A 27,353-nucleotide genomic window follows, 5' to 3' on the forward strand; every position below is an offset into this window, starting at 1 on the left:
CAGCGCTAACTTGCTCCATCACATCAACTTCCTAGGATTGGAGAGCAAGAAGAGGGCAGGGCCTCAAGGAGAAGAGCAGAGGCACGAGGTGGGGCCTTGGGGGAAGAGTGAGGGTCAGGTGGCATGGACTCATGGAAGAGACGGGGCAGGGGCATGGCCTTGGGGAAGAGGCAGGGCAGGGGTGTCCAGTTTTCAGCAGTTAGAAAGTTGGCAACCCTATGTAGACTGGAATGCTAACTAAATATAGTTGTCTGCCACCTTAATGGGCAATAATAAATAAGTCATTTCACATACTATAACTGCAGAAAAATCTGCCAAATACCAATCGTTTCATTAAGCACATCCAATCAGCAAAGCTTGCTTGTGTGCACAAAAATAAAATGAAGAACATAAACATGCATTTCACAACACTTCATGATTTAGAAGATATATGCATCTGTGCTTAAGTACGGTTTCACGGCTATGCCTTTTCACACATTATTAATAGGCTCTGCTCTGATTAGAGATTCTCCCACCCAAAAAGTTATGCAAGGATAAAACGGTAAGTCTCACAATTTCAACATCTACATGAAATGCTGTCAGTCATAGACTTACACATTCCGAAGCAGTGATTGTTAATGAGCTGGAGATCAAAGATTGTCCTTCATTCAAACTCACCAAAACTTCTAGTGTCCTGGAAATTAAAAAAAGCCAAACAAATATACATGAATCACAGCATATACACATTAATCTTATAATACAGGAATCTTGCATCAGTCAGGTTCCATTAAAATAGAGCAGGAAGCGTGGTAGACCAGGAGAATGAGAGACAAGATGTGGACATCTCTAAAGCTAACATGTTGTATTACTGTTTATAGATAGTCCTGACTCCTTACAATTTGCCAGTATTTTTAGCCATTCAATTAGGATATAGATTTAGCTGTCTAACTCTAGTAACCAAAGTTTGGTAATTGGCACTTCATTTTTTGTGTCTCAGTTTACCCAACAGTAAAATGGACATATTAATAGTTAACTACCTCACAGGGGTTAATATTTGAAGACCAGTTTGATATCCTTGGTAAATAGACCTACCTAATTATAAAATATTAACTCCTCTTCGATCATACTTTTTTAGGGTTTTACTGTTACAAATAATACTGTAAACCCTGTTCAATAAAAATATATCTAGCAATATGCAACCAGCAGGCTAACAATGCTGGCTATTTATAAGTGGCCAAGACTTTCTATAAATAGCACACTGATATTACAGTTATACAAATATTAAGTAGTTTACATTTTTCAAATTAATCCTAAAAGAAAATGATATATGGTGAATATTAAACAGAAAGGACTCAAACTTCTCTGTCTTTGTTTCATATGATTCAGAAAGCTCACAATATGTATGTATGTTTTGAAATATAGATCTCATTGGACTAAAATGATTAATCATTTATACTGCTCTTCATAGATACCATTTTTTATTCTGGCACAAGCATTTTAGTCAATATTGAATTTGAAACTCTTAACTAATTTGTCTCAGCTGGTTTCTGTTTCAGATTTTAGTAAAAAGGTATTAAGTTGCTTCTACCACTCAATTTATTTTTTTAAATGGTCTGTGCTATAAAATAAAAATCCCCAATATCTTTCTTTATATTATGCAAGTGAAAAGTCTGGATAATTTTTGTTTCTCATCCCCTTCCAATTTTCTACACTTTCATAGAATCATAGAATCTCAGGGTTGGATGGGACCTCAGGAGATCATGGAGTCCAACCCCCTGCTCAGAGCAGGACCAATCCCCAATTTTTGCCCCAGATCCCTAAATGGCTCCCTCAAGGACTGAATTCACAACCCTGGGTTTAGCAGGCCAATGCTCAAACCACCGAGCTATCCCTCCTCCCCTCCCTTTGCCCCATACATCACAATTCTAGACAAGTCTAGGAAAAAAACTACTGAAATACTCAATTCTTACACTATTTCTGATCCAAACCAGAGACAACGCTAGGAGTTTCATGGGAAAGCCTATGAGGATTTCCAAGCAGGATTTCAATATCACATATGAATTTGGTTAAGATTTGGATAAATGTATGGAGACAAAACCCTGACTTATCAATTAAGCATGCAATTACATTTAAGCACAAAGATGAAATCCTGACTCCTCTGAAGTAAATAGCAAAATATCCATAGACTTCAGTGGGGCAGGATATCACCCTAAGTGTTCTGATGAGTAGGCACATGCTTAAAGTAAAGCATTTGTTTAGTGTTTTGTTGAAACTGGCCCAAATTCCTGACAGGTGATCAGAGAAACTCCAGATGTTTATCTGAATTACCCCCCTGAACTTTTTGAAGTTTGCCCATCCTAAATGCCAGCTATGACATTAAAATACAGAGCCAAATTTTGTTCTCCACTACGCTGATCCAAAGCCCACTTGAAGTTAATGTGAGTCTTCCTGTTGACTTCAGTGACTTGGATCAGGTCCTTTTACAGCCTTGTAACCCTAGTGGGGTTGCACAGATGTAACTGAGAGCAGAATTCAACCTATAAGTGCTCATGTGTATCCTCAGCACAGGGAAGCCCTTTCTGACTTGTGAATTTTTAACTGAGCACAAATGCCAAGAGAAAAGATTATCCGTCCATATCACCGTGTTTCATTTTTTCCCTTTCGCTTTGTTTGCCCATTTAAAGCACTAGTTCCACAGAGACGTGTGCTATAAAACATACAGACTCCAGGCCAGATTTTGCTTATTTACACACCCATGAAACAACTTTAATTTCTGTTATGTTTCATGAGCATAACAGACAATTTGCCTCTTCAACATTTACTGAACTTTTTGGTAGCAGTAATTAAAATAATTATTAATTCATGAATGCTTTTCCCTTTTACAGTGTATACCATCCGTTGGTCTCAAAGCTTTTCCCAAGCATTAATGAAGTAAATCTCACAATGCCCTAAATTCTAATCAAAGCTGTGGTGGGTGACCTTGAGTGAGCCATTTCACCTTTCAGCATCAATAAAACAGGGAGAACAACATTTACCATACCTACCTCACCTGAGAGGTTGTGCAGATTGATTAGTTCATTTTTGTACAGCGTTTTGATTACATACAGCACTATATAAGTACTGTTAGTCTTACTATTTGAGGGAAAAAATGAAGTACATCTTAATTTATTTTGGCACATCAGCTGAGGGTCTAGTGACAGTGTTTATCAATGACAAAATTTTAATAAGAGAGAACCCAATCAACCTAACTCAGGATCAGAGGCCAGTCAGCAGAGATCAAGTCAACATCCCCAGTCTTCATGAGTGAGTCAATCTGTTTCACTCATCACCCTAAGATTGACTTTGGCTTCCTACACAGACATTTACAAAACTGAGGGGACTTCTATTGAAATGAGACGGTGGCTGACTTCTGACTAGCTAAGACATTGGGCGATAATATTCTGAGGTGAAATTGATGCCCATACTAATGTCTGAAGTGTTCACTGTCCATTTCAAATAGTGACCTCTCTAAATGAGAAGTTTATGCTCGGCCTGTTGTGAAATTTTGATTGGTTGGTTTTTAAATATAATAGACATCCACAACAGAATAGAATGGGTCCAGGAATCTTCAAGTAGTCAAGCCATTGGACTGGTTTAATACTCTATAAGGTGACATCCTGGCTCCACTGAAATCATTAACAAAACTTCCATTGACTTCATTGGGGCCAGGGATTCACCCACAGACCGGAGACCCTATAGCAGCAGTTCTCAAACTGTGATGCATGAACCAGTAGGGGCCACACACAGGAGATATGCAGGTTGGTTTAAAGTATAGCAACACAATGCAGTATTAGTATGCAACTACAATGATCAAAGTTCCAAAGATGGTCCTCCATATGCTTCTGAGTTTTAAATATAACACGCTAGGATTTTAAAGTTTGAGAACCTGCGCTATAATATACCCACTAAAATATTTTTTTTAATCTTCAGTGACATTAGAAATTTGTTTAAGTTACATTTTTAGAGCTCTCAACTCTTTGTTTACTATTTTTAAGACAAATCCTGCAGTCCTTTCATGGGCAAAATTCCCACTAAGATCAACAGGAGTTTTGACTGAGCAAGGATTGAGAACTCCTGGATTTGGCAAGGAGACTGCAAGGATGCCTGTGATTATAAATTTTACTGCATCCTATAGATTTATGGGTGAAAGATTCAAACTGTTTTCAGTTGCTTGATTTTCCTATGTATTTTATTTTTAAAATTTGAATGTGAGCCTGGAATACCTCTTGGTTCTTTTTTTCGCCTGAGTCTTTCCCTTCTGGGACTTGCCAACTTTTTCATTCCTAACAAACTCGTGTGTGTTACGACAGTAAAACTTTCTAATGGTATTTCATCATATTCTGTACTTTCTGGAAGTTAGCTGATTTGTTCAATATGTTAGTGGCAATCCAAGACATACATTGACAATAAGAGGAAAAAAATGACAGAATGCCATCTTCAACCCTAGTAACTGAAAGCTCAGTAATATACCCAGGTTCTAATTTTTTCAGCTGAGCTACTAGAAAATAAACACATCAGAAACTAAATCATGCAAGCAACTGAATCTTTGCAGATGTATTCTTCTTTGCATGTGTATCTAATGTTTGGTAATGTTTGTTTCTTTATTTATTCACTTCTATAATTACACCTACCTTAAAAACTCTTAACTCATTACAAAGACATGAATATGTAATTATTTTATTAGAATCACCACAAAACAAGGCTCCTAGACATGGGCAACACCTGTAAATATCCAACCAGAAAAGCACCTCCCTCAACCTTTTCCCAGCTCAAAGGCACCCTTCCGACACTAGTCTTCCCTTTTCTGCTCCCAGACCCCTCACACAAACACACAAACATTCTCTTCTCCTCAAGAGCAAACAGGTGTAGCTTGCAGAACAACCTGAAGGAGGGTATTGTTAGCTCAAACACCTCAGATGAGCTCAGTTGTTGTAGTAATATATGGGGAGAGAGACAGTCTCATAAACACACCGAATTGGGAGTTGGGTGCCTAATTCTATTCTATTAGGTTTCTTTGAAAATCCCAACCTTAAAGACTATAATCAAACCCCTTAAACTTTGCCCTAACTTAGTGTTTGAAGCAACATTCAGTCATTTAGTCTTTTTCCCCTTCTCTGCATTGTGGGGAAATGCATGTTGTTGGTGTTGGATTTTTTTTAAATCAGCCTCTAATCTACAAGTAATTGGAAGGGCCAGTTCTTTCCCTAGATTTCTTATGGGGTTTTTTAACATTTTTTCCAGGTGGTGGCTTTTGCAGCTTCCACGTTTTTGTGATTCCTGAGGCACGTTTTCCTAGCCCGGAGCCTCACGAGCATCTGCTGGAACATAGTAGGGTCACACAGTGTTGTTACGAATAGGTGAAGCTCTGTTCTGGTTACATTAGTCGGCACTTTGAACACCACAGGAAACTTGAAGATGGCAGAAATACTCTAGAAGAGTACAGAAGTTTCTCCAATCATTACAAGAAACACACTGTGGATCAAGAAACTCCTTTTAACCAAACAGGACATATGAAAAAAATCTTACATAATAGCTAATACTTTTATACTAGGGGCAGAGGGCATCCAGTCGTGCCTTTTGGGGCAGCTGAGCTCAAGCAGGGATTCATACCCCAGAGTGAGAATGGGCAGCTATGAGCTGCAATCACTGCTTTCCACCAGGAATGGCGGTTTTAAACTCCAGCCCTGCCAGCAAGGGACTGCTCAGAGAATGTGCTGAATTAGCACAACTCCAGAGGGTTCTGGTTCCACCCACACCTTTTGTGACCCATGTCAGCAGGGTCAAGAGGCCTAGCAGTATACAGATGGTGACCTTCTGTGTACCTGCTCCAAGCAGGCTTACTACCACGAGGGGCACGCAGACTGCAATTCGCTGAGAAAAGATGAGGGACATGCAGTTCAGCCTAACGACTTAGTCCTGCCGACATGCCTGAGATGTAGGCAAGGATTATTATCTACCCCTTTACAAACCAGGAAAACTAAGGCAAAGAGTATGGCCAAAATCATCAAACTTGGGTGCCAATGTTAGTTACCTAAATAAGATCCCTTAATTGCATAAATAGCGATTTAGGAGCAGAACTGAAAGCACCCAGTTTTGCAAATTTTAACCCTAAATGATTTGCCCCAGGCCACACAGGGTTTGTGGTGAGCAGCTGGTGTCAGGGATAGAGTTTCAGGCTCCTACGCTTGGTTTCAGAAGACTGCACCACGCATCTCACGCACAAATGACACGGTACATGAATAAATACTTATTATTAAATGTGATTTGGAAACAGGATCTCAGAAGTGGGATAAATGAAGTCAAAGACACAATTTTCCAGTGACTTGAATGGGAGCATACTCTAGGTTTCCTGTCATGGCCTACATTACTCAGAACAAAACAAAACCAAAAGCCAGTTATTAAAATAAAGAGCACCCCGTATTCTTGTGTGGACACTGCTGACAAGGCTGCTATTGACGCTATCTACGACTTAATCCTTCTCCCATACTGAAGACAAAAGATCTAATTTCCACTTACAATGAAGTCTCTTTACATGGCAATGTCGTGTCCTTACAACAGGTATAGATTACATTTATGTCAGGCCCAAAGGTGAAATCCCCATGGATTTCAATCTGAGCAGGATCAGGTTCCCAGTGCCATTTGCCAGGCTGCATGTTCCACCAACCTTGAGCTGTCAAATGCTCTGACAAAAATCTCAAGCAACAGGCTCACTGAACACATCAGCTATCAACTCAAATTTAACCAACTCAGAAGAACCAGTTTCTAGATCAGCTTACTTCTTGATATACAGCTGCAGGGACAAGCCATCCAAGATTTTCAGAGGAGTTGATCATATTCTTTCAGTTCTTGAAGCTTCAGAGTGAACTCAGACAGATAACTGTCTCATCCTCAAAACTATCAACATGTCAAGATACAAAATAATTTCTTTCCTGCAGTTGTCATGTTTGAGGGACATAAGCAATGTTGTATTTATTTTGATTTTTGGTATCTGCCTATGCCCTTCACAATCCAGAAATCCAGAAAACATTTCTGACATGCTTGGCCATAAACACACAGTGCCAGTCCACTGTCATGATGATGATGATGATGATGATAATAATCTCACAATATATCAACCTATACCTTCAATCCCCTCCCAAACACCCAAGAGAAAAGATTTACACACATTAACATGACATATTAACTGTTTTAAAGGTGTCTTAGGTTGGGGCACCCAAAGCTGAGGCACCCTAAATCATTATTGAATTTTTGAAAATCTTGGCTATAGAATTTAGACCTTTACTAAAGGTTTCGTCCCAGGGAGCACATGACTGAAGCTTAAGAGAACACATGACTTAAACTGCCAGGTAACATTTCTGCAAATGCCTGACTGCTAGAACAAGTGGTTTTGTAAATCTGAACAGATACACTGATCTTCAAACAAATATTTAATTTATTTATTTATGAGAGCACCTACAGTGCGCTAGCTGCTTTCCAAACATTTAAGGAGGACCGTCTATGCTTTTGTGTCTTCGCAATCTAAGGATATCTAAGTACGCCCAAGTAACTAGCTGTACATTCAAATATCAACTTATGACAGTTACATCCTTTGAAAGTTTATTTCTGACATGCACAGTTATATTTAGCCCAATATGCTCAGCTCCTTACTTTAGTACTGTTTAGAATTTCTTCCTAGACATTTGGAATCTCATAGCTGCCAAACACCACTCACTTAACATATAGACATTTACCAAACATGACCCCACATAAAACAGACAAGAAGCTCTCTAACAAACCAACTGAAGAAATAACATACTGATGACAAAAGTAGTATCAGAACAAGTAGGGTCTGTTAAATTTTAAAAAAGGAAACAAAACAGAATCAGATCCTCTGTCAGTGTAAATCAGCATAACTCTGACATCAATGATGTAACCCAATTTACACCAATGGAGGATCTGTCCCACAATCTTTATAAGCAACTATGGAAACAGTGAAAAAACTACAATGATCTGAAGTTAAAATAAAAAGCTGTTTGGAACATTTTTGAAAAATCTTTTTATGGATCGAGGGCTGAAAGAGAGCAAGAGACTCTCACATTCAATAGCCCAGAGCTGGCCTGGGGTGATAGGAGACCCACATCCCACTCTGCTCTGAATTTGGAAGGGCAAGGACTTGAACCTGGGCCTAAAACACCAGCCTGCATGACACTTCCTCCTGAATTGAAAGTGGACATTTGGACAGGATTCCATTTTCGCAAGAACATTTGGAAGGTTTTGTTTTCATTCCAATGGGGAACAAAAACAAACCCCGAAAACCTTAGAAGTTGCTCCAGTCTGCTCTAGTTAAAAAACACAAAAAGTCCAGCACTGTAGATGATAAGGTTACCACAGCAACTTTATCTCAGCAGTCCCAAGGGACAATCATCAGAGATTCAGAAATGGAGGTCCACTGGCCCCAACCATGGACCTCAAGCCCTGCTTGCCATTTCCTCTGGCTCACTGCAAGCCAGCTCGCTTCCCCATGCACAGCCTGCTCAGTGGGATTGCTGGAGTGAGCCTCCAGAGGCTGGTGGAGGAGCTGCTGGGCTCCTTCAAGCTCTGCTCCTGGGGATCTACTATTTATAGGCTAAGAAAAAACAACAGTTGATTCCCGTGATTTCTAAGTGGGATACTTATCCAGTAGTGCTGCTCCTGTCTTATGGTCTCCTCCTTTAGCCACCTGCCCAAGGGGATGGGCCTGAGGCGCTTGTAAGCGCTGAACCAATAAGGATGTACAATTAGCTAGGTGTGCACGTATTCACAGGTTAAACCGTGTTTTTTGCTACGTAGGTCCAGGGTGCAATTTCCCAATAGTTCACATTTCTGAGCTTGTTTTAGAATGGGAAAAGGCATATTTTTTCACCCCCGTGCTCCAAAATAGCTGATGAGGATTTAGCAGAACTTTTCCAGATACCACACGTGGAAAACTTCAGCTGAAAAGACTCTTTTTTCCTTTTTCAGGCAGTTCAGGGTAAACATGATTTTATAATGGAAAGTGTTTTACAACTTCAGCTGCAACAGTCATAACCACTGGTCACTATTCTAAATAATGAACAACAAATGCAACTTGAAAAGTCCTAGAAGTCACAACTTTTTTTTTTTCTTTGTGTCCAGCTATGTTTTATGGTTACACAGGAGGAATATGGCCCATTGCCGTATGTCAGGTCAGCTCTGGTCTGAGGAATTTCATATCCTGTGAAATATTGCTGACATTTCAATCCACAGTAACCTATTTGCAAAGTATTCATTTGCTCCTTACTTTATGAGTATCCAATAAAAGACTGCCATTTTACAATCCATTAAAAAAGATGAAAAAATTAAATAAAATCATGAAAGACATTTGCTGGAAGTAATAAATAATTTACCTCCAATTTTCACACACTGAAAATTAAACTGGCAACTGCTCAAAAAGTTATTAAAATTATGGTGACTAAAGATATTTTGGAATCAAGTGCCAGCATTAAAAGAGCTAAAACGCTGCACAGAGTTTCTTTTGGGGGGGAATAGATTTATGCGTTAAAAAGGGGGGATTTTGTTAAGGCAACTACCTCCAGTGAACTGCATGTAGTTCTACCTTATATTTGATATTAGAAGTCAGGAGAGAGAGAGAGTCACACTCATAACCAGGCACTGGGATGGAGGAAGGGTTTGGCTGAGCCAAATGACGGCATGTTATTATTTCTCTTAGGCGTTGACGGGAGAGTGATCTGCGGTCGATTTAGCGGGACAAGTCATCTTGTTCAGTACTATGGTCCCAGCCCCACAATCAGATCCCTGATAGTGCAAGAGTCCACATGGGTGGATCTAATCACAGCATGAGGACGTATGTCAAATGCTTTTGTTTAATGTGCACGCAAGTGCACACACACACACACACAAAATGATCCCATTATAAAGAAACACATCAGTTGCATGCTTGGCTGTTGTCTCCTTCAGTTCACTCCCCTCCATTGACATTTTATATCTCTGAATACATCTGTCCTTCTCACACACAAAAACCTCACACATACATACCCAAAAAACCCCAACACTGTTTCTAAAGGAACATATATTTGGAAGATTCCATTTCTCACCAATACTACCCTGTTTGATTGAGTCTGACACCTTTCGACTGGTTAAAGGCCACTTCCTTACAGAGAAAATATGGTCTCATATCTGTGTAAAACCAGCTCCATGAATCTGTTATAGAACACAATTTTCAAATTTGAATAGATTAATTAGGGATCTAAACCTATGCTTAGGCACTTGAATTAGCGGCTTGCTTTTCAGAAGAGCTGAGCACCCATACCTTCTACTGAAGCCTTTGCAATATCGGGTGCCTGACACCTAGAGAAAGGAAATCAGCAGCAGCTATAGGCTGGAGCAGATTACTTCCTGGAACAAGTAAGGAATCAGGGACCACGTTCTGATTCCTTGAATCAGGGACCACGTTCTGATTCCTTGAATCTGCCCTGAAGCAGTACAACTCAGAGTTACTACTTGTTCAATGTTTGTGTCAAAAAATACTAGTATGGATTTGGTTGTCAGTTTGAAAACCTGACCATAATCTGCAGTCGTTCAGAGAACTATTTATGAAATTTCCATTAATCTGTCCGAAACTAGGGACAAATCATGGTCCCACTGCAAGGAGGTACTGCATAGGCACATGATGCAGCAAAATAAACAGAGGACGCAAGAGTCAAAGCGATACTTGAAGAACAGTGTATCCGGGGGGGCAGGTTGTGCAATCAAGAGATCTACTGGCTTGTGAGGTAACAGCATACACCTCCATTCTGCAAGCTCTTGAATGGCTGCCGATCTTCTCCTTCCTGGTGCAGAAGCTTCTGCTCCTGCTGTCTCATTTCCCTGCCTCGAGGAGGAGGAGTGATTGGTGCAGCTCCCCTGCTGCAGCTCCAAACGTTGCAGGTGCAGTGGAGCACAGTGAGCTCCCACAGAGCTGTGCTTCAAACCATGCAAGTACCTTGATATGTTTCTACTGTGTCCGAGAAGGCTGGGACAGACTTTACTCAATAATGAGCACCGACAGTACTGCACATGGTTAATATTCTACAATGGTGATATTTTTGCTCAGATTCTTGACACTGGCTGAGGATATAAAAATTAATATTGAATTTTTCCCAAAACAACACTACCTACCCCATACGCAAAGCCAATGATTTCAATTTCGTAACATTTAAAGAATTAAAAACGGAATGCAGTCTTTTCCCACCCCCTTAGTTGAGCAGAGCAAAAACACTACCAAAGCGTAACTTGTGTCCCCAGTGGAGTCCCAACAATACCAAGCTTCCACTGCAGACTGTTTGATATACTGGCGGAATTGGTAGAAGTTCAAAGGTCCTTAAACACTTCCTCGCTTGGCAGCACTTGTGAATTTAAGACAGGGAATTGGAGGACAGCAGTGCAATAGCTCTGATCTCATGGAATCATGGGAAATTGCAGTGCCATGCTATGAAGAGTCATTATTATGTTAAATCAGTCTATTAATTCAGCTCAAGATTCTATGGCCACTGCATAATATTAAGCACTTAGTTCTGCTCATGCAGTCTTTCCTAATGCATTGGGAACACTGTGTGCCCTAGTGAGGACAGTGAAGGACTGCATTAGAAATTACTAGTGATCTTAACATAAGATCCACATGTCTTTAACAGCCAGCATGCCTATACAATTCACTGAAGATGTTTCCATCTGTGAATATTTCCCATTATAATCTAATCTTGTCAAACTAAATGTCCTTTTTAAAATATTTCAGAAGTTAATATTTATAATAGATATTAGGTCCTATCCTGCAGCCCTCAGAAAAAACTCCCTGTTGGCTTCCAGCTCAAATTAATCTCCCAAATTGCTTTTGGGGAGGTTTCCACAACTTGAGCGCCTGCTGACACAAACACCCTCTTCCAAATTTTTGTCCTCAACATTCATGGTACAGGAGGCCTTTGAAAGAAAAGGCAGCTAAAGCCCTAGTGACCGAAGTCATGTGCCAAGTATGACAGATTCCAGAATAAAAGGGGTTTTGAAGTTATACGCTGCAGGATTGCTCAAGGCATTCGGCACCCGCACCATAGCTTCTAGTAGAGACCCACATCGAGGAATCCCTCCAGCTGCTGGACTGTTAGTGACAGAGACGAGTTTTTCTTAATATGAGAAATTTTCATGTTCCTTTTTGGAAATGATAGTTCATGCAGGTATGAACTATCTGGCTCTGGAGGGCAGCAAAACAGTGCCTGAATGTCTTCTCTACTTAGGTTTTGGCAAGGTTTCACCCAATGAGGTTCTGAAGGTAAATGGGGAACTTCAGACAACAACCTATGATCTTGGTTCGCACCACTTCATGGATGGTGAGGGTCAGAGAGGAAGTGCTGAAACCAGTTTTACAGGAGGCTGTTGACACCTCCCTTAAGTAGAGCAGGGTACCTGCTTTCCTTAAGGAAGCACCTGTTAGACCATGGCTCAAGAAACCATGTCTTGACTTGACAATCTTACCAATCATCAGTTTGTATTGATCATTTTTTCTATGGGAAAGGTGATCGGGTAGGTTTTGGATAGGCAGCTCTGACAATACATGTGGTCAATCTGGTTAAGAATTTCACAAATGTGCGCCTACACCCGGGTTTCGGCACATAAAATGACCTGATTTTTAAAAGTGCTGAGCACTCAGCAGCTCCCACTGAAGTTAATGAGGGATTTTGTTCTGTGGGCAAAACTGGACTCAGAAAGTAAAAAGCACTTAGGCTACATTAACACTACTAATCCAGCAAAGCAGGAGTTCAACAGTTCAAAAAAAGATAATGCTCAGCACTTCCTAGGAAGCATTCAGTCATTTGTTCCTATAGGACTCAAAAAGGTCCTTGAACCAAAACAACAGATTACAACCAACTTCCTATCTTGTTTATTCCTTGAGGTTCATCTTTCATATTTGATGTGTGCTCTTCATAATTCTCATTTTTGCAACCAGGGCAAAAAATTGGGGGGGTATTCAGAAAATTGTCATTTGAAATGGTTACTCCAGAAATAAGCCCACTAAAGAACACTAATTATCTCCAGCCTCACATCCTCACCCTTCTTGTTTAGATGTTACATGTAATAAAAAAAAAAGCTAAAATAAACACACAACATTTAACTCCAGTCTCTTAAATGCACAGGGTCAAATGCTCTGCGAGCGTTAACTGCTGCAGCGCTAAATGAGTCGCACCCATTTATACAAGCAGAGAATTTGATCCATAATTACCTAATGTGTTTAGCAATGCATATAGAAATTATATATCTGTGTGTGTGTGTGTGTAAATATATATATAAAATTTGAATAGTATTCTTGTATAGTTTTGTGAAGTACTGTGTGATGATTAGCTGATCTGATATTTTTAAGCATCACAATTTAAATATATGAGTGCTTTTTTAATAAGCTAAAAAAGGAGTATATAATCTGCTTTGAATTCACTCTCCATCTGGAATGCTGAAATACGAAGACTAATTTTAACTTACCATTGTCATTAAGTTACTAAATAATGTAGCATTAGAAGATCAAAATTAAGGATGTGCATTGCCGTGTGGTTTTCAGTTCTTTAATGTGTGTGTTAAAGGTGACAGTATGGTTGAATTGAAAAAGTGTGTAGGTTTAAAGATGATTTTAAGGGGGTTGTGGTCTAGCGTTACGATAACAATTGGCTACTAAAGCTTAGAAATGGGTATCGTGTTGGGTGTGATGCTTGTCTTAACTTATTACTTCCTTGCTTTTTTAAGCATACAATGTTGTGAGAAAACAACTGCATAATCTCAAAAGTCAATTAATGACACTTTCTGTGGGAATCTAAATCTATGTGACATCCCCATCACGTCCCCCCGACACACACACACACACTTCTACAAACATTCCTATGTCTCCTTCAAGAGAACTACTGATACTGTATCAGCTCTCTTTTTATTTAGATATTTATTACATATTTGCGTGAAGAATCAGGCCAATGTTTTTGAAAGCACATTAACTATACCATATGCCTACTTAAATCATCCCCATCAAACGAGTTGTAGAATAATGCACTGGTTCATTCTGTTCTTCCTTCTTTCTCAATGCGTTTATGTATATTTATCCAATTTGTTCTGTTCTTCTTGCCAAATTGCAGGTTTGAGATCCCAGTTATGCAGGGGCAGCTGTGCTATTGTTGATGTCTTACAAAACAAAGGTCACAGACTGAGCCCATATCACTAGAACTAATGACAGCTGCATGTTAACCATTAGGGTACGGACATGCAATGATCAGGGTTCATGGACCTCTGAAAGTAAGAATAAATCATACCATGCCCTTTGGATAACATGAATTTAAATCTCACTTTAAGAAATTATTTTAGTGCAAATTAGCCTGTTGCAAAATATATACATAAATTAAATAAACAGACCAGCAAGTGACCTTTTTTCCTCCCACCCTTTACTGAAAAAGAACTTTAAAACCACCACCAACATGGAGATATGAAAAATCAAAGAACATTTGACAGGCGAAGTCCAATCCCTTACGTATACAGCTAATGTTAGTTTTTCTCTTTGCTGAAATTGATAAGAATTTCCAACTGTTCCAGGCAGTACAGTCACATATCAAACAAAGAAATACACTAACACAAGACATTGTTGAAAGACTGTTGTTTCCAAACCCATCTCAGCAACTCCAAATAATGAAACACCTGGGCGGGACTAGTTCAAATGCCCTTTGTTTGGCATCTCCAAACAATCTCTAAAGCTTGAGAGGCCAGGCCTATCTGCCCCATGGGTGGCCTGATGTATATTCCCTCCTTCCCTGCTGCCTTTCAGACCAAAATCCAAGCATCCAAAGTTGTTGTTTTTTTAAAATGTTTCTGAGGACTAAACATGTTTGTTGAAATGCCAAAGAAGAGGGAACGCAACAGACAGAGCAGACTAATGAGATGAGGCACATGTCCATAGATACAGCTCTGAGACTAAACAGCTGGCTTCGAGGCGGTCTGTCTATGGCTACTTCACCAGTGTGGTGTTAATTATTTAAAAAAGAGAACTGGGGAAAAGACTGCCACATCTGTCACCCCCACACAGGCAGAACCTTCACTCATCGCAGGACCAGATGTGTTTATTCGAAACATATATTAACTAGCTATTTAATGGGTTAGAATCCTTAGCCAAAAGTTAATTAGGCAAACATATTAAACATCAGTCACATTACGTGGCAGCCCTTTTTTTTCTTCTTCTTCTTCTTCTTTTCATAGGAGTTCTTAACACCCACACAAAAAAAAAATAAAATAAGGAAAACAAAGCAAAACCACAAGGCAATGAAGTGATAGTGATATACTGAATACTTACAAACAAAATGGTTGCCACATGTTAACATCCCATGAAAACAGCCGTACACTAGGTGTTTTTTTCAAGGACACAAAAGAAGCGGTCTCTCCGCTGCTTTAAATAATACAGACAGAGACAAGTACTTGTCCCAGACCTGAGAAAGAGCTCTGTGTGAGCTTCAACGCTTCTCTCTTTCATCAGTAGATGTTGGCCCAGTAAAAGGTCTTACCTCACCCACCTCGTCTCTAGAATACCCTGGGACCAACGTGGCTACAACTACACTTTGAATAATACACTCATATGTGGAGGAAGAAATGGGAGGTTTACATCTACAGGTAATTGTTAAAGTCTCTACTGCTCGAGTAATCTGAAGTAATTGGGAAGTAAAGTTCTACTGAGCAGAGCCAAGTCAGAAACTTTATAAAGGATGGATTGCTCTGGTTCAGCATATATTATACATATCCCAGAAGATACAAGCACTACTGTGGCAGTCTGCCTGTGTAATGAACTTACCACAAATGTGACTGGCCAATGTAACATGCTGCTGTTATGCAGGAGATTAAATTCAGAAGCAATTTTAAAATTCTGGCTCCCAGACTAGTGTGACTGAAAGCAGGGATGGGGCACAGATATGACATGCTTCATTTCCAAGAAGGGTCCAAGGGGATGGAAAAGGGAAGCCAGTCTCCTTCAGCAGCAACTGTCCCTGCCAGCTAGTTTATGGAACACCTTTCGGCTGACCGTGAATGACCTCACCGCACATTAAGCAGGTGGCGCCCTTTTGTCTGGGTTGTCGGAAAAGGTGTGTTCCCCTTTAGGAAGGGGGGGAGCCAGAGGGCTGCCTGCTACATGGAGACAGCTCCATACCTGGTCAGTGTGGGGACACCAACCTAGATGCCAGGAAGAGAAAAGGGCTATTTATGCCCACAACTGTGCAGCAAAAGCCCTCTTGTTTTTCACCTGGACCAGGCTGAACAGAACCCAACCCCTCCCCAGCTTGGAAGTAATTGAAATGCCAGGTTTCATCATGAACAATTGTGGCTATTATGCTAATTGCTCCTTTCTCAGGAGGCAGAAAAAGAATTTTTTCCCCTCACCACCAGCCTGGCCAACGCGAGGTGGGGGGGTTTCACCTTCCCCGCAGTGGGTTGGGGGTATAATGATATCGTGACTCATTAGGTAAGCTTGGGGCAGCTGTCCAGTGCGGGTGCTCCATGGGGAATGGATCCGGTGACCAGACAGAACAGACTGGGAAAGGATTTAAAGGCAGGATTCTTTAAAGGTCCGGAAATGGCGAGGTGGGGGGAGGGTGTTGTCCACCTCTGAGTCAATCTCCCCCTCTTTTTATAGTCTCCCCCCCACCCCAACTCTCATTCGAAGGGAGGATTGGTGAGGTCCCAGCAGTGGGTTCACAAGATGAGTAAGGGCAAGGGCTGCCAGCAGCCCCCCGGCTATATGTAAATGATTATGGAATTACCTCCATTGTCCAGTTTTATCTGCCAGGTACTCCCAGACATTTAGGAATAAAGTGCAGCCTCATTAAACCACATCCAGTCTCCTGTCCTTCTTCCAGAATAGCCAGACAATGAGGACAATTGTCTGAAAACCAGACTGGAGCAGTCACCGTATCAAGTACCCCCGTGCACACATCTCAGCTGTGTCTGGCTTTACGTCACACGTTTTCCTACTCTTCCTCTTAAATCTGGTGCTGCATGCCAACCCCCAAGACTAGATTTCAAAATCAGAAAGCAGGGCTCAAAATACCAACACTTTTCATTGATAGGCTTCAAGGAACTATAAAGAAAGGGAAGTACAAAGCAATGGTGGGGTGAGAGTTGTATGCTTCCACTTACAGAAAGCTCATTTACTGGGCACAGAGGTTTGGTGGAGACAGCCCCAGTTACTGGAGTGGGTTTGGGGTGGAATCTTGCGGGAGTTTTTCTGCTGGTTTTGTTTTTCTTGCATTGTTTCTTTAAATAAATGTCCAAGGTGCTCAATGTAGCAGACAGGCATTGTTGATGACAATAAATAAATTCATTTTAAAGAGACTTTCACTATATTATTTTCAAGTGTTTTCAATTAAAATTAAGCTATGACCATAGAGGATAGAACAGTGTCAGAACAGAACTCGGGCCAAATCCTCAGAGTGTGTCTAAATTCCATTGGTTTCAATGGGAGTCAGGTACATAAATAGGCTCTGGGCCTCAATGTCTTACAGAAACCCCTGAGTTCAGAAATCACCGAGATCATTCCATTCCTTGGGCCAGGTAAAGCTAGGAGCTGCCACCACCACGTCGGCGTTCTGTAGCCCCAATTCAGAAAAGTTTTTAAAAGACCTGCTCAATGTTAAGCATGTGCTTAATTCCCATTCATTTCAATAGAACTGAAGCACCCTTCCTGCAAAGGGATGCCTTCCTCTCCCAGGGCATGAGTGTGGAAGTATGTACTACTACCTACACTCCAATCCAGGGGTATGCAGACTTATTCAAATCTGCCGGACTTCTTATTTGAAGAATGGTGTGAAACAATACAATATAAAGAAAGGGAAAGAAGAAGAGGGACTAAGTGGTTCAAAGGCAGGAACTGGGCAGCTCAAGAGGCGGCAAATGAGATACAGAGCTTTTCAGCGCTCCATCACCAATTTCAATCCTGCCCAGTTCAATAGTGAGGGAAAATCACTGTCACCTAATGGCTATTGGGTACCCTTTGTGACACAAGTTGATCATACAGTCATAGAAAGGTAGGGCTGGAAGGGACCTTGAGAAGTCAACTAGTCCATCCCCCTGTGCTGAGGCAGGACCAAGTCAACCTAGACCATCCCTGACAGGTGTTTGGCCAACCTGTTCTTAAAAGCCTCCAACGACGGGGACACCAAAACCTCCCCTGAAAGCCTATTCCAGGGCTTAACTATATTCTCAGCCCAGCTCTTAGGGTATGTCTACACCGCAATTAGACATACCCTAAGAGCTGGGCTGAGAATATAGTACTGTGCCAGCTGACTCAGGCTCACGGAGCTCGGGCCCGCAGGGCTGTCTGATAGAGGTGTAGACATTCAGGCTAGAGCTGCAACCCCAGCTCTGGGACCCTCCTAACTTGCAGGGTCCTGGATCCCAGGCTCCAGCCCAAGACAGAACGTCTGCACTGCAATTAAACAGCCCCATAGCCCGATCCCCAAAAGCCCAAGTCAGCTGGCACAAGCCAGCCACGGGTTTTGAATTGCAGCGTAGACATACCCTTAGTGAAGCAGCATTCACATTCAGACCCACAAAAACGCACAATTCTCCATACCAGAGAGGCTGAATAGTCACGGAGGTTGAAAGCCCCTTTCACCCCCATAATTAAACTCCCCTGGGTCAAAGTTTGGTGCATTATATGGCTGGCATCACTGACTACTGCAGAGCTGTAATTGTTCTGTGCATAAAGGATTTTACTCTGTGGACTAAGACTCAGGAGATGTAGGTAAAATTTGCAGTTCTGCCACAGACTCCCTGTATGATCTTGGGAAAATCATTTAAAATCTCTCCATGCCTCAATTCCCCCATCTGTAAAATGGGGACTTCCCTTCCCCCACCCTTTTTCTCTCCTGACAATGTAGATTGTCAGCTCTTCAAGGCAGGGACTGTCTCTACTCTGTGTTTGCACAGTGACCAGCACAATGGAACCCCAATCTAAGTTGAGGTCTCTAAAAGTTAAGTCAATACCAGATAATAACATTAATAACTTGGTTTATTAATTTGGCTCCTTTCATAATTACTAAATTTGCATTTTTTGAAGCGCTAGATAGGCAAGGCCCCTCGTTTTCCATTTTTACCAATTTTTCCCAAAGCATTCCCAGGTTTTACAAAAGCTATCCTTCATTGTTTTTAAACCAATTTTCACCCAAGTTTTGGATCACTGGGTAGATGTGTTTATGAACCAGGCTGCTTCCTGCATCCTCAGTGTCCCACCAGGCTGACGTGGAGAGACTATTTTCTAGGTCTGCAGGAGCGAGAGCAGGCCTTAGAAGAGACCATTTGAAAAAATTGCTGAGAGAGTCGACAGTACTTAGATCTTTTGGAATTTGTACTGAAGACCCTTATATCAAGCATAACAACAGTAAACTATTTTAAAAAGAAAATAAAAAGATAAAGGCTCAAACTGCTTTTACTTTCAATATTCTTACTTGTCTCTATTTGTTGGTTTTATTCTGGCCTCCTGTCCCCAGATATTAACATCAATATTTACCCAGAATACTGTGAAGTTAATTTTTTGCATTGATTTTCATCTTTTTTTTTTAATTTTGTAATAAACTGATAAATTTCAGAGAAATGTTAAACAAAATACAACCCAGAAATGAAAGGCCTTTTATAGATGTGACTCAGAACAAAAAGCCAGTAAACCTTTTGCTCCGAGCAGTTAATTCTTTCTTAAATCTGTGCTTCAGGGATGCAAGTAGCACGTTCCCACAAACTTTCACTACAGACCAGAGGGTGAGAAAATACATATGCCTGTCTGTGTTGTCACATGCCGCCAAAAAACAGAAAAGAAAATAAATGAGTTTGAGGACAAACTGTTTAAATAAAGGAAAAACAACAAAGATCAGGAGAAAAGGGGGAACCCGCAAAAAGGAAAAGCAAGATGGTCCTTAACCATCAAGGACCTAATAAGACTAAGTAGGACTTATTTCCTAATCAGTTCAAAAGAAATTAGGAGAAATCATTGAATTTCAAGGGAAAATGCCAGTAGAATATTCATTTTTTCATCCTAGAAAACACTTTTAGAAATTTGTAAGATATTATACTCTGGAAATGGGAAAAAAATTAGACTTCAAAGTCCCAATTAGGCTATGTTCTGAAATCCTCTATAACTAATGTACAGGCTTTTTGTCTGTATTATTTAACTCAGATTTTTTTCTGACTCTTTTCTGTGATTTTTTATATGAAAGGATTGAGACAGAACTGAATTACAAAGAAATGGTCGAGGGAATGAAGAGGGATGGCCCAAAAGAAAGAAACATTAAAATTAAGGACCTGAGGAATGGCAGTGTAAGGCTGCACAATGCTGTTTTTGTTTCATAGGTCCTTCTGAGCTTCCCTAGCATTCACAAGTGAGTGAAAAAACAAACGAAGCAGCTGCTGTCAACAGGAAGAACAAAGATTTCAATGACACAAGCTCCTCTTGTCGGGGAGTCTGGTTAATATCCAACTAAAAGCATGTTCTCAATTGGTACTTGCAGTTCAAAAATATCAAACCAAGTGCTGAGCACTAGCTGGTTCACGCAAACTTAGCAGCACACAAAATCATTTTCCACCACGTTTGTTGCCCTTTTGGGACAATTAACTATTATAAAAGTTTTTTAAAAGAGCCCCAGCGATACAATGACCTCCTGTGTTTTACTTGATAATTTGTTTCATTTTCTCTGGCTAATTACTGGGGTGACGCCTGTACAAAATACCTTTACAATTATTTACCAGAAAAAGTATCCTATCTTGTGCTCCTTCCAATGATCTTCAAACTGGTCACTATATATTAAAAACAAACTGATCAGCTGTAACAATTTAAAGCCTCCCTCTCCTGCATGCCTCTTTATGTAAGTGTTTTTCAGACTAAAAGTTCGAATGTAAGAAAGATGTTCCAAAACTGGAACTGAAGTACAATTTTGGGGATACATACAATCGAACTTTTACCTTCCTACCCCACCACAACAACACTTTACTTGGATTTTCCTCTCCCTTTGTCTTAGACCACTATCACGATTCATTTTGGACAGGACATCGTAAGCGAGAAGACCCTAAAAATGAAGCCAACATCACTTGAAGACAGAGCAAGTCAGGTCATTATAACCGCAGCATACACTGCCGTCAGACCATGTTATCTCTGCATTGCGACTAGGTCTCCATAAGCTCAAGGGAGCAAGAGTACTAAGGCTGCCCCTACACTCAGACAAACCAGTGTACGTCTAAATGTATCTTAATTTTGGTGCTCTGCTTTGTTCATAAAAGCAAACAGATTCTGCCACTTACTTACGCTGAACAGTACTTAACTCCACAAGGAATCCCACTGAAATCAATGGGAATATACAGAGTAAAGGAAACTCAATGGAAGGGTGTGGCAGAATCTGGCCCACATAATTTAAAGATGGAAACCACCTAGTACATCAGCCAACGTATCTCCCTGAAAACTCAAGTTAGTTCCCTTCTGTACATTTATCAGTGTTTTGTCCCAAGTGATGCAGCTTCCACCAGTTCCCTTAGGCAATGCCAGTCTGATAACTCCGGCTGCCCGCAAGATTGTCCTGATATTTATCATAAACCTCTTCTTTCTTAATTTTGGCCCATTATTCCTAGTTACATCCCCTTTCTTCACAGGTCAATCCCTTGCCTCTTCCCTGAAATCTGTCTAGTTTGTCAGTAGCTTTCTGATTATGAAGTTCCCACAACTGAATGCAACATCTCCAGGTGTAGACCTGTATCAAGAGGAATTATCATCATTTCACTTCTCCATAATATGATGTGCCTCTGGGCCTGCAACTCAAAACGGAGTTGACCTTTTGGGCTGCCGGGTAATTTCAGAAAAAATTTGCCATCTTCCATCACTCTAAGTCTCTTCAGTATTGCTGCTTTTTTCGGTTTCTCCCACCAACTGAACATCTGTATGTTGCTTTATCTCATCCCGTACACATTAGCTTGCATTTTCCCAAATTGAATTTTGTTTTCTTATTTTTGCTACTGTTTCTAAAGTCTTTAAATGCCACTGTAATCTTTTTCCTATGCAGAGTCATTTGAGAATTACATAAATAAGCTCCACTTCAAGATCATTAATAAAATTATTAAATAAAGATCAGACCTTTCAGAGATCCCTTCTTTTATCTTTGTCACTATTACCCCCCCACACACACACACTTATTAGCATGCATGCATGCATATTGTCCCTATTCAACAAGGCACTTAAGCACATAACCAATTTTAAATATGTGAGCAACACCATGCCTTCAACAGAACTATTCAATGGGTTTAAAGTTAGGCACATGCTTAAATACCTTGCTGAACTGAGACCTACATTCTGATTTCACTTTATGGCATGAGCTAAGTACAAATACACTGTGTCAGTTTAAATGCAGAATATGTAAAGCACAGTATCCATTCTGGAAGCATGCCAATGATGCTGCAGCTGCATTATGGGAAGCCCTGTACTTCTCTGCCAGTCTATTTTGATTGCAACGATTACTCTACAACCTCTCAATTACTTTCATTTAAACAAAAGCCTGGAATTCATTGCACAGGCCAAATCCTGCTTGCCCTATTTACAGCAACACTTGCATGAGTAAACCAAGCAGGATTTTAGCCTGAAGAGCTTGTACATCCAAAATCTATTACTGTAATCTTTCAGGGAGAAACTAGAGTATACATAACTCATGTAAACCAGGAAATTGAACTTTTATGTCAGTAGATATTTACTCAGATTGTTTAATTTCAATAAAATACGGTACTGTGTGGGAGCACTGCTTCAATTTAAAAGTTATTTGATCTTATTATTGCCATCTCCTCTGCATACACATCAGCTGAAATGCGGAAGCTGAGTTGAGATGACTTCAAAAGCTTTTTAAGATGCTAAAAAGGTAGAAAAATATGGTCTTGACTCTGGTCCCAGTGAAGTCAATGGGAATTTTGCCACTGACTTCAAAGAATGGGAACCCTTTGTTTGTGCTGGGTACAACTACAAAGATATTTTCAAAGCCTGCATTTGAAAACCTGCCTATTAAAGGAGTAGAAATAAAAAGAGCTATTAATAACAATAATTTATTTTAAAACAGACATCAGTTCCTCCTGTGCAAGCCTTCGAGAAGCTGAGTCAAAGGCTCTGGGTTTTCTCTGCAAGGATGGATGACATCAGAAATATCTACAGCAAGGAAGGAAGGAAGGGGAAATCTCTTCTCTGCTTTAGCTGCTTATGATATCCTGCAGCTACAAAAGGAGAATCATGGAAAATTAAGTTCAGGCTTCGGCAGTTAAAAAGAAGGGGAGATGGTTTTCAAATATTTTATTTTAAAATGTAATTGGGTATCATTTTTTTTTAAAAAACTCTAAGGGTCAGACATTTGGGCAGAAGCAGCCAGCGTTTATATTAGCATCAGCTAACATAAACTCAGGCACAGGTCCCTGAAAGCCCCAAATCTGCTGGGGGAGAGGAAAGGTTCTGTGTCACAAAGCGAATGCAACCTCCATCCTTACCAGGAGGCCCACTAGGGACCAGCACACTGCAAAACATAGATAACGGTGCCTGGGAAGGAAGCATAGTCAGGACAGATGGGGTTCAGTGCACTCCACCAGATGGGCTCCTATGGAGTCCTCAACGGGAATTAAAACTGTCCCTTATGGACAGAGAATCCAATGTAGGGCAAATGGCAATTTATACCTCCATATAAATTGTGCCAATTTGGTGAATCTGGAATGAATGGTTCAACTCCACTAGTTTACACCAGGGGCTAGCTTGGCCCTAAATGTAGATTCTATAACTGCTCTGAGTTATTGATCAGTTTTTGTTTTCAATTCAATTCACTTTTAAATGAAAAAGTAACAAGAATCATCAAACAGAAATACTCATGTAAAACTCATACCTATTCTGCTGACCTCCTCTGCTCAGGGGTGAATTTCACTTTCAGTGAATTTAAGTCCCAATTTAGCTGTTTTCATGGTGACTTAAGTGGTGCATAGGCCTCATGCCTTCTGCCCAGGTGTGAATTTCACCCTGAGCTCTTAGTTACGCATAACACAGTGCTTCATATTTACAGACAGAAAAATCCCAAGTCACATCTCCTTTTAGCACACCAGGTACCTACCTACCAAAAAAAAAGTTTATCTGGGTACAAACTTCATTTTGCATACCATCTATAACTGTGATGAAGAGGAATTTTGTATGCACACTGCCACATCAGCTGACATTGCCACATCACCCTGCTTCATGCTGCTATCTAAAAATGTACCACTTTGTCAGAAATGCCACACTATAAATCTCCAGGCAGTATTTTGTGGGTATCTAACAAACTACAGCCAGCAGCCAGATATAGAGAGAACAGAAATATGTTTGGCATTAATCCAATAAAACCAGTGGTTTGCCAACCAAATGGATTTATTTTAAGAATTTTTTGCCTCTTCAAGCTCCGTATAGATGTTGCCGTACTTATAAACGTTTTTAATTCATCAGCCTACAAAAATTAAAGATTGTGTAAGTACCGAAGAGGAAAAATGAAGCGGGAAACTACTGTATTCCCCCCCCCCCCCTGCATCCACATAGGAAACAACTCAAGGCAAGTTAAATTACAAAATGAACTTAGTCTGATATTTTGTTGTACTTAATCTATATAACATTTCCAATTCCATTAAAAAGAACTCCAGAAGACAGCATGCAGATTGCTGCTACATTAGGAAGTAATATTAGATCCACTACATAAGGAATTACTGGGAGGTATCCAACAACAGTCTGAGCTGTGCCAATGGAAAGTCAAGAGTTCAAATATGTACATTTCTTTCATAGCTGTCAATCTTCTGACTTGCCGCGTACTGCTTATCTTTAAGCCAAAACTTGTGACTTTTTCTTCCATGCAGTGTTTTGGACGTACATGTTATAGCTGGATAACTTTTCCAAAGCGGTGCTATGTCGAATCTGTACATATTTTAATCTACAGCTTGTATTTCCTCTGAACGCTGCTGGAAAGAACTGCCCTGCAGTTAGGTACTTTGTTTGCCTTGCAATTACAATATGGCATGTTGTCTTCTGCTGTGACACTTCACAGCCCAACAAGCCCTTTCCTGAACAACAAAAATACAGCATGTTCAAATACTTTACACTGTGTTTTAATATTGATCGATCAATATTCTGTGCATTTCATGTTCAACTGCCATAGTGTCAGGCTAGTACTAGCTATGGTGGTGATTAGTTACAAGTTCAGGATTTCCAGTGTGTTTATGCTACATTGTGGGCCTGAGTTACCACTGCATTACTCCAGTTTTACTATGCTTGGTGAGGAAGGGATGAGTTTTTAAACCCGATTAATTTATGTCTTCCTGATGCTCAAATTGGCTTTCTCATAGCTCTGCATGATGTCAATTCATCTTAGCCGAGATCAAAATCTGTTTTGCTGTGGCTGCAGATTCAGGGCCTTATTGGCTGCTGCATTACTCCAGTGATATGCCAGCAAAACTCCACTGAAATCAGTGGGAATTACACTGGAGTCATATCCGAGCAGAACAGCTCTAACAGACATACATCTTGGTTACGACACATCAACATCACATACAGTTATGAAAAAGCAAATTTCATCGCCAGGACATCATCATAACCAGATTACAAACTCATCCCCTCTCCCCAAAACCTAATTCTCAACATTTCTCCACCATTATAAAATAATGCAAGCTCCCTCTCACCCCTCCACTGCAGCTCATCCCTTGAAGGTATTTTAGTTTACTCATTTGCAACTTTTCTCCTCCAAACCGCCATTCAATACACAAAACAGATGTGCATCCAATGGTCAGCTATTAGTAAGGCAGAGCAGTACCTGGGGCTAAAAAGAGCCAGGCAGTCAGTAAGCAGAGGAGAGGTGCCAGAGGCAGGCATGGCAGAAGTTCCCTGGGAGAGGCTGCCAAAGTCCCCTGGGAGGGGAGGCAGTGGGAAGCTGGAGTAATGCAGAAAAGAGGAGAAAGCCCTGGCAGGCAGTGCTCAGTTAAAAGAGCACAGAAGGATCCTACCAAAGGTCCAGAAACAGGAGGGGCTGAGAAAGGCAAAGGGGAAAATCCCCGGAGAGCTGTAGCCCAGGGTGTTTTTGTGTTTGCGAAGTAAAACCGTGCCAAGAAAGAGACTCTGGGTGTGACAGTGGATCCTTCATGGGCTGCTGATAAGCCAGCACCTTACACATTCAGTGAAACATTTTAAACGCATGCTGCAGGGCCAGCGAAGCCCCCTAAGGCAGTAAACTACTGTTTCGAGTACTGGCTTAGTAACAGAAAGCTCCTCCCAAACTCCTCTTTCCTACTGTAGTAGTTGTCTCCTCTAAGGGTTAATGGTCGGAGAGTCTTCCCCCTCTTACAGTGTAAAGGCCTGACAGCTAATTATAATCGCCACACAGTTCTGATTCCTGATGAGCATGGTAGCATTAAACAGAAAACCTAAGTAAAAGAAATTAAGTTTAAGCGAAAGTGATCTTAAAAGCCTAGGGCATGTCTGAAGTTGGGAGGTGGAGATTTCAAGGCTGTAGAAATAACGTACAGCCAGTGACATCTAGAATAAGGCTGGTTTAGACCATGATGTTGTTAGAAGACTGCTGCAGTTGTTAAATTAGTGCCTCCTTTTATCATTACATGTTGAGCAGTGGTACATATCTTGACACATAATTTTAATAATAGCTTGTAAGTGTCACTGATAATGTCAGAGGTTTAACAATGAGCCCAAAGATTATCCAGACGAAAGCATCTTAAGTCCTATTAAAGAGTAGCTAATCTGCATAAAACTTATGACAAGCCAGACCTTTTCAGGGTTTAATAAACTAGCTGAATATTCATTTTTAAAGCACCGTCCAAATCAGTTTGGACGCAGCTGACTATTTAAAGCCCATTCCAAAGCTGGAAAATACACCAGGGAAATAACACAAGGAAGAAAAATAGAATTGCCTTTAACCAAAACCCCACACAATTAAATTCTGCATCAGTGAATATAGATACAGAACAAAGCTTTCACCAAGTACTTACTGGCCACTTTTATGTAGGACAGGTGCTGGACAGAGCATAAAAGTGGATTCCACCCTTACTGGTTTTTCATCTGAAAAAGAAAGCATCACATGAGCGTAACATATTGCACTGTAGTTACATGGGAAGCTGACATGTCTGAATATGACGCAATCTAGTTTTCTTCAATGAATTTCGGATATTGGTTTGATTCAAAGCTGCCCTGGCTTGTAAGTTATTCAGGCCCCAATTCAGGAAGGCACTTGTGTGTAAATCCACAGGACAACACTTGTGCCTAGGCTTAACTTTAAGTGCCAGTGACT

The 27,353-nt window shown here is 40.6% G+C and overlaps 1 protein-coding gene across 3 annotated transcripts in view; it reads right to left on the reverse strand.

The window, feature by feature from the left end:
- ANTXR2 (ANTXR cell adhesion molecule 2) overlaps positions 1 to 27,353 on the reverse strand; it is a 174,804-nt gene that overhangs the window by 101,357 nt on the left and 46,094 nt on the right. For all 3 annotated transcript variants that reach the window (XM_048847486.2, XM_048847488.2, XM_048847489.2), the window contains 2 exons: positions 27,055 to 27,124; positions 595 to 673 (listed from right to left, as the gene is read on the reverse strand). In XM_048847486.2, the coding sequence (XP_048703443.2) occupies positions 595 to 673; positions 27,055 to 27,124 (149 nt within the window). The remainder of the gene's footprint in view (positions 1 to 594; positions 674 to 27,054; positions 27,125 to 27,353) is intronic.

Source organism: Caretta caretta, chromosome 4 (genome assembly GCF_965140235.1).
Source record: "Caretta caretta isolate rCarCar2 chromosome 4, rCarCar1.hap1, whole genome shotgun sequence".
Classification (NCBI taxonomy): Eukaryota; Metazoa; Chordata; order Testudines; family Cheloniidae; genus Caretta; species Caretta caretta.